The sequence below is a fragment of the Perkinsus marinus genome, assembly GCF_000006405.1.
Source record: "Perkinsus marinus ATCC 50983 genomic scaffold scf_1104296963506, whole genome shotgun sequence".
In the NCBI taxonomy this organism is placed as follows: domain Eukaryota; phylum Perkinsozoa; order Perkinsida; family Perkinsidae; genus Perkinsus; species Perkinsus marinus.
In genome coordinates, this window is record NW_003205063.1 from 1 (window position 1) to 1,014 (window position 1,014).

Sequence of the window (1,014 nt, forward strand, 5' to 3'; positions counted from 1 at the left end):
TACTACTACTACTACTACTACTACTACTACTACTACTACTACTACTACTACTACTACTAAACACAACTTTAGAACTGAGCATGCAGACAAAATGCATCTTCCCACAGACTTCCATGCGAGGGAGTTGTATAAGACAGCGAATAGGAAAATGACAACTATGAGCACCCAACTACCGTGTCAAAAATCTACCTATTTTGGGAGAATACGTGTATAGTACCCAAATAAAGGGTGACAGTGGTGACTGTCACCATGCAGAATCGGAGTGGCCCACACCGGGGGGGCCACAGCCTACGATCAGAAATTGCTACCTTCGTAAAGATCAGGAAATTGAAACAACGTTTTGACAACCTCATACAGCGATCACCGATGGCCTATAAGAATCCAATCCTCGTCTTCAGCGGCTGAGACCTCCTCCTTCGTATCCACAGGGCCACAAACGTCCTCACTGACATCAAAGGTGATGACATGTTCATTCACATCCCAATGAGCGCCAACACGAGAGGCGTCAGACCGCCAAGTGGTGGGGGTGTCGGAGGCTAATTGCTGAGAACTACCCCCAGTAGTAGAAGTACTACCAAATCGGTCCCGTAGTGGACAAAGGTGAGTGCTCCAAACTAGAGTAGCCTTCTCACCGCGAACACTAGGGTCATACGCATACCGAGATGCAAGGCCATTGAGGCCACAGACCAGGACAGTGTTGGTGCTACCAAACTGAAGTACCACCTCGAGTTCATGAGCGGCTTGTGGGAGGTCTATAAAGCTCCATATCACTACAGAGGTCTTCACTACAGTTTTCCTAGTCGATGATGCACTACCGAGTATTCGACTGGCTATCAACTGAGTTAAATCGGAGACGCCCTCCCCCTCCATCACTGTCGTTGTCACAATTTTGTATATTACAATTTGACATCTACCTCCATCTACTCCTGCGATGAACTGCTCACTCGGTGATATGATCAACCCACTGAGGCCTCGACGTCTCAAGCAATCGTAAATGCCCGGTTGCGGCTTCTA

The 1,014-nt window shown here is 47.9% G+C and overlaps 1 protein-coding gene across 1 annotated transcript; it reads right to left on the reverse strand.

The window, feature by feature from the left end:
• Nucleotides 1-116: 116 nt before the first annotated feature.
• Nucleotides 117-984, reverse strand: Pmar_PMAR007721 (hypothetical protein; the record flags this gene model as incomplete). Its single annotated transcript, XM_002771147.1, has 1 exon — nucleotides 117-984. A coding segment is annotated over one exon (624 nt), but the record flags the coding sequence as incomplete, so codon positions are not given.
• Between the last annotated feature and the right edge of the window lie 30 nt (nucleotides 985-1,014).